This window comes from Stegostoma tigrinum, chromosome 12 (assembly GCF_030684315.1).
Source record: "Stegostoma tigrinum isolate sSteTig4 chromosome 12, sSteTig4.hap1, whole genome shotgun sequence".
Taxonomy (NCBI): domain Eukaryota; kingdom Metazoa; phylum Chordata; class Chondrichthyes; order Orectolobiformes; family Stegostomatidae; genus Stegostoma; species Stegostoma tigrinum.
In genome coordinates this window covers 2,851,465-2,858,081 of record NC_081365.1, presented here as the reverse complement: position 1 = coordinate 2,858,081, position 6,617 = coordinate 2,851,465, and the positions used below count along the sequence as shown (strand labels likewise).

Here is a 6,617-nt window from a genome sequence, read left to right as displayed (position 1 = left end):
CACTGCAATGTATTTTATAATAAATGAACATAATAAAACAGTGATTCGGTATTTTTTTGTGTATTACAATCTCAGCTATTAAAATTTGGGTCACAGAAGTGACCTTGAGGTGCAAGAATCTATTCTGTGCTTAGCTCCGGGTAATTTAACATACCCAGTTTTTCAGCATCACCTGGATATCTATTATAAAGCACTTCACCATAAGCGAGCAGACTGACTGCGCAATCATTGCTGCTCTTATCAGGCAATTTGCGCATAAGAGGATATGGATTGCATGACCAGCCACTGTCCGTACTGAACATGATGATTACAGGCAGTCTGCAGACCCATTCTCTGCACTTCTTGGCACTTCTGGGTTAGGGGAGAGTTAGAAGCATGTTGCTATTTCTGCATCTGAAAATTAGCCAGAAGTGATTTCCCACACTCCACTTCGTTGGTTGTGACTCTTAGCAGGACATCAGATTACCTACAATGCTTATAAGAAGTGTTCACTGATCTTTACAAACAAAGTTGATGGGACTGCAAATCTGCCGTTACATCTGTTCAACAAATGGGTGTATGTCTCGTGCTACACCATTTTCGGAAAGACAGAGGTCCTCAACACAATTACAAGTTGTGGACCAGGCTTATGTTGTCTGAAGCTGAATGTAAGTATTACTACTCATTCACAAAATATAGGGGTGTTAGATCACATTTGCAGCATGCTGGCTATTACAAATAATATGGCTTGAATTTAGAGAGGGAGAAGGGAGCTGGGAAATAAATAGTTGAAGGCAGGTAGGGAGTAGTGGGGTTTGATTAGTGAAGTGGGACGGGTGGTTAGGTGGGAGAGAAGATGAACAGGTTATGTCAGGTCAAGGAGGCAGGGATGAGAGGGAGGATTGGACATGAGATGAAGCCAGGGGCTTGGAGTATGAGGTGTTGCTCCTCCAGTTTCCAGGTGGTATCATTGTGACGCTGGAGTCTCCCCAACACATCCTACCTGCACTCACCTATCACCATCCCACCTACCTTCCCCAGCCCCACCCCTCCTCTCTATTTATTTCAGAGATCCCTTCCCCTTTCCCATTTCTGAAGAAGGGCCCCAACCCAAAATGTCCACTTTCCTGCTCCTCTGATGCTGCCTGGCCTGGTGTGTTCCTGCAGCTCTATGCTGCTTTGTCTCTGACTCCAGCATCGGCAGTTCTTACTGTCTGTGGCTTGAATTTACATTTGTGGCATGCTGAATACTTCCAGTTGCCTGACAACTCCATTCCAATGTGAAGGAATGTCTCAGATTAATGTTATTTGTGTGTGAGCAAGTGATTAGAGGTAATGTGATGGAATTATTCGATGGACATTTATGTGTCCATTGTAAGAATTCAATGAAAATTGAGCATCCCCATTTATTTAGTGAATGGTATCTAGAATAATACCGAAAATTTCCCAGCTACTGAATTCCATTTTTCCTTCTCTTAGCTGTGCCTGTGTTACATGGGGTCAACACTCACAAAGATTGTTGACCACTTTTATATCAACATCATTTTTTAGGATTTGCCAAGTGTTTGGTCTTTTATAAGCAAGTGCCCTTCATGTTACTAACCCTCCCCCAATGTAGCAGGCCTGGGATTAACCGTGGTGTCATGAGAGAAACAATGAAAGCATAAGGCACAAATTGATTGAGGTGGATTAAGGAAATACATTAAAAGGCATTTCTACTTGGGCAATGGACAGTCTTCAAGGAACTATTACATGGCTTACACCAGATATACATTCCTACAATGTGTAAAAACTCAAAGATCATTCAGCTGCGCTGACAAAGAAGTTCACAGTTGTATAAGATTTAAAATAAGCTTATGAAGTGGCCAGAAACAGTAATGAAGAGGAATGGGAATATTTTAAAGTACAACAAAGGAAGACCAACAAATTGAGAAGGAAAGTCAGAAGCCAGGCAACACCAGGTTATAGTCTTGGGGAAACCAAGCGGAGGCTTGGGGACTGCTTTGCAGAACACCTCCGCTTGGTTCGCAATAAACAACTACACCTCCCAGTCGCAAACCATTTCCACTCCCCCTCCCATTCTTTAGATGACATGTCCATCATGGGCCTCCTGCAGTGCCACAATGATGCCACCCAAAGTTTGCAGGAACAGCAACTCATATTCCGCTTGGGAACCCTGCAGCCCAATGGTATCAATGTGGGCTTCACAAGCTTCAAAATCTCCCCTTCCCCCACTGCATCCCAAAACCAGCCCAGCTCTTCCCCTCCACCCACTGCATCCCAAAACCAGTTCAACCTGTCTCTGCCTCCCTAACCTGTTCTTCCTCTCACCCATCCCTTCCTACCACCCCAAACCACACCTCCATCTCCTACCTACTAACCTCATCCCACCTCCTTGACCTGTCCATCTTCCCTGGACTGACCTATCCCCTCCCTACCTCCCGACCTATACTCTCCTGTCCACCTATCTTCTTTTCTCTCCATCTTCGGTCCGCCTCCCCCTCTCTCCCAATTTATTCCAGAACCCTCACCCCATCCCCCCTCTCTGATGAAGGGTCTAGGCCCGAAACGTCAGCTTTTGTGCTCCTGAGATGCTGCTGGGCCTGCTGTGTTCATCCAGCCTCACGTTTTATTAACCAGGTTATAGTCCAACAGGTTTATTTGAAATCACCAGCTTTCATACCACAGTGTCATTTCACCTGATGAAGGAGCAGCATTCCAAAAGCTGTGATTTCAAATAAATCTGTTTCAAATAAATCTAAACCTGATCTTTTCTGACTCTGTCCACCCCAGTCCAACAGTAGCATATCCACATCGTAAGGAAAGAGCAGCAAAAAGCTTCAGTGGGTATCTAAAAGAGATATGTTTCACACAAGGGAAAGTGGGTCCATTAAATGCAGTGATAGGAGAACATAAGGAGAAATGGCAAAGAAGCAAAATGAATTAACAAGATGTAGAGCAGGCCAAGCAGCATCAGAGGAGCAGGAAAGGTGACGTTTCGGGTCTAAACCCTTCTTCAGAAGTGGGGAATGGCAAGAAACTTTGTTTCTGTTTTCACTGAGGAAAACACAAGGAATCTCCCAGAAGTGGGGTCCAAAATGGCCTGGGGAGAATGTGGGATTAAAGGAAATTAGTATTAGGATGAAAGTGTATTAGACAAATTAATGGGCCTGAAAGTTGACAGATCTCCAAGACCTGACACTGTGAATCACAGAGTGTTGAAAGAGATGGCAATAGAGACAGTCAAAGCCTTGGTGATTGCCTCCAAAATTCTACACATTCTCGAATGATCCCTACGAAATTGAAGTTTTCACATTTCACCCCACTATTTAAGAAAGGAACAAGAAAAAAACAGTAAGTCTGGGCCAGCCACCCTTGCATCAGTAGTAGGTAGAATGCTAGAATCTATCATAAAGATAGTGATAACTGGGTGTTGGATAAAACTGATCTGATTAGGCATAGTCGGGAAGGATATCTGAATAGAAGATCGTGTTTCACAAACTCGTTGGAGCTCTTTGAGGAACTAATTACTAGCAACACTTAATAAAGTGGAATTCATGGATGTAGAACATTTGGATTTTCATGAGGCTTTTAGTAAGGTCTCCCACAGGAAGTTGATTAACAAAATCAAACACTTGGCATTGGTAGTAATGTACTGGCATGGTTTAACAGACAGAAAACAGAGGGTAGGAATAGGTGAGTCAGTCTTATATTGGCAGCCTGAAATGAGTAGCATACCACAAGGATTAGTACAGCTTCTCAAAATATCTATCCATGATTATATTGCGGTGACCAAATGTAATATTTCCAAATTTACAGATGATACAAAACCAAGTAGAAATCTATGTCATAGGAAGATGTAAGATGCTTTCAGGAGAATTTGGATTGGCTTGGAGAGTGGGCAAGGTGGGATGGAATATAATGTGGAAACGTACGGGTATCCACTTCAGTGGGAGAAGCAGGTGTACAGAATATTTTTTAAACAGTAAACAGTTGGAAAGTGTAATTGAACAAAGGGATCTATGTTTTCCTTAATGATACATGTGGCATGTGGAGCAGTGTGGCTCAGTGGTCAGCACTGCTGCCTCACAGCGCAAGTGACCCCCATTTGATTCCATCCTCAGGTGACTGTCCGTGTGGAGTTTGCACATTTTCCCTGCATCTGCATGGGTTTCCTGCGGGTGCTCCACTTTCTTACCACAGCCCAAAGATGTGCAGGGCAGGTGGATTGGCTGTGCTCAATTGTCCATGGCGTCCAGGGATCTTTAGGTTGGGTGTATTAGACACGGGTAATGCAGGGGTAGAGGAATGGGTCTCGGTGGGATGGTCTTCGGAGGGGGTAGTGTGGACGTGTTGGGCCAAAGGGCCTGTTTCCACACTGTAGGGATTCTATGATTCTATGATAAGTCACTGAACGCTAATGTGTAGGTACAGCAAGCTACTGGAGTACTGTGTGTAGCTGTGGTCTCTTTATCACAGGAGAGGTAGTATTGCCAGAGAGGAAGTTGGCGAAAGTTCACCAGATTTGTTCCGGGATGGTGAGCCTGTCCTCTGAAAAGAGATGGGCATGTTAGACCTGTACTCTGTAGAGTCTTGAAGAATGAGAGATGATCTTATTGTAACCTGCAACATACTTAAAAGAATTGACAGGGTAAATGCAGCTGAGACGACACAGTGTGAAGCTGGAAGAATACAGCAGGCCATGCAGTATCAGGGGAACAGGGAAGTTGACATTTTGGGTTGGGACCCTTCTGTCAAAAATGGAAGAAAATCTGAACATAGAACATTACAGCACAGTACAGGCCCTTCGGCCCGCGATGTTGTGCCGACCTGTCATACCGATCTCAAGCCCATCTAACCTACACTATTCCATGTAGGTCCATATGCTTATCCAATGATTACTTAAATGTACCTAAAGTTGGTGAATCTACAACCATTGCAGGCAAAGCGTTCCATTCCCTTACTACTCTCAGAGTAAAGAAACTACCTCTGACATCTGTCCTATATCTTTCACCCCTCAATTTAAAGCTATGCCCCCTCGTGCTCGCCATCACCATCCTAGGAAAAAGGCTCTCCCTATCCACCCTATCTAACCCTCTGATTATTTTATATGTTTCAATAAAGTCACCTCTCAACCTTCTTCTCTCTAACGAAAACAGCCTCAAGTCCCTCAGCCTTTCCTCGTAAGACCTTCCCTCCATACCAGGCAACATCCTAGTAAATCTCCTCTGCACCCTTTCCAAAGCTTCCACATCCTTCTTATAATGCGGTGACCAGGACTGTACGCAATAATCCAAGTGCGGCCGCACCAAAGTTTTGTACAGCTCTAGCATAACCTCTTGGTTCCGGAACTCAATCCCTCTATTAATAAAAGCTAAAACACTTAACAACCCTGTCAACCTGGGTGGCAACTTTTAAGGATCTGTGTACATGGACACCGAGATCTCTCTGCTCATCTACACTACTAAGAATCTTACCATTAGCCTAGTACTTTGCCTTCCGGTTACTCCTACCAAAGTGCATCACCTCACATTTGTCTGCATTAAACTCCATTTGCCACCTCTCAGCCCAGCTCTGCAGCTTATCTATGTCTCTCTGCAACCTACAGTATCCTTCGTCATGAAGAAGGCTCCCAAACGAAACATTAACTTTCCTGCTCTTCTGGTGCTGCCTGGCCTACTGCGTTCATCCAGCTCCACACTGTATTATCTCTGACTCCACCATCTGCAGATCTTACTGTCTCTGAGTGAGTGCAGCTCGGTTGTTTCCCTGGTTACTGAGTCTAGAACATGGGGGCACAATTTAAAAATCAGAGCGATGACATTTAGGACTGAGATATGGAGAAATATTTTGACCACGTGGGGGACGAATCACTAGAACTCTTCTCCCCAGAGGGTATGTTTAAATTAAGGTCAATAAATCTTTAATTATCAGTGACATCAGTGACAGTTATGGGGGTAATGTGGGTAACAGCAGTGAAACAGTGTTGTAGACACAGTTGAGGTGATAACATACAAGGATATAGCTAGATTCCTTGTATGCAGAAGCGAGATTCACAGATGAAAAGTTGTGTTATAACATATATTATCATTGTGAAGAATTGAAAGGAGAGTATCCTTCAGAAACAATGATATTTCATGAAAATATTCCTTTTTTTATTTCTATAGTCTACATTTACCCTGATGAAATGTTTTGGAACCTCTTGTCATTCAGGTCAATGTTACATTTTTTCCCTCGTTATTCAATTTTCCTTTGTCCCATTTGTTCACAGCCCCTGAATCTCACAGTCTCTTGAGTTCTACTCTTTCTGATGGTGCTGGGCTGTGACATAATTAACGCTCAAGGGCATTGTTCCCTTTACAGTATCTTGCTCCTGAGAAATGTAAACAGTTTTACACCTGAGGGAGACACTGTAAAAAAAAGCGGAGAGGTTTTGAGGTGATGTACCCACATCTCAGTATCCTGACCAGTTTGTAATCAACATTTAGAACTATTTTGTGAGTTAAAAAATCTGCAACTAATGAAATTGGAAGCAGACAGGTTCATTGAAGCAGATATTAAACTACATCATGAATATTAACAGTGCTGTACTTTAAGGGCTAACTTTTTGTTTGGGCATTAGTGACTTAAGTATCAGG

General features: G+C 43.4%; 1 protein-coding gene across 2 annotated transcripts in view; it reads left to right on the top strand.

Annotated features, from left to right (window-relative positions):
• Window positions 1-547: 547 nt before the first annotated feature.
• Window positions 548-6,617, top strand: part of cadm2b (cell adhesion molecule 2b) — an 881,902-nt gene continuing 875,832 nt past the window's right edge. For both annotated transcript variants that reach the window (XM_059650079.1, XM_059650078.1), the window contains exon 1: window positions 548-647. In XM_059650079.1, the coding sequence (XP_059506062.1) occupies window positions 551-647 (97 nt within the window). In that variant the 5' untranslated portion in view covers window positions 548-550. The remainder of the gene's footprint in view (window positions 648-6,617) is intronic.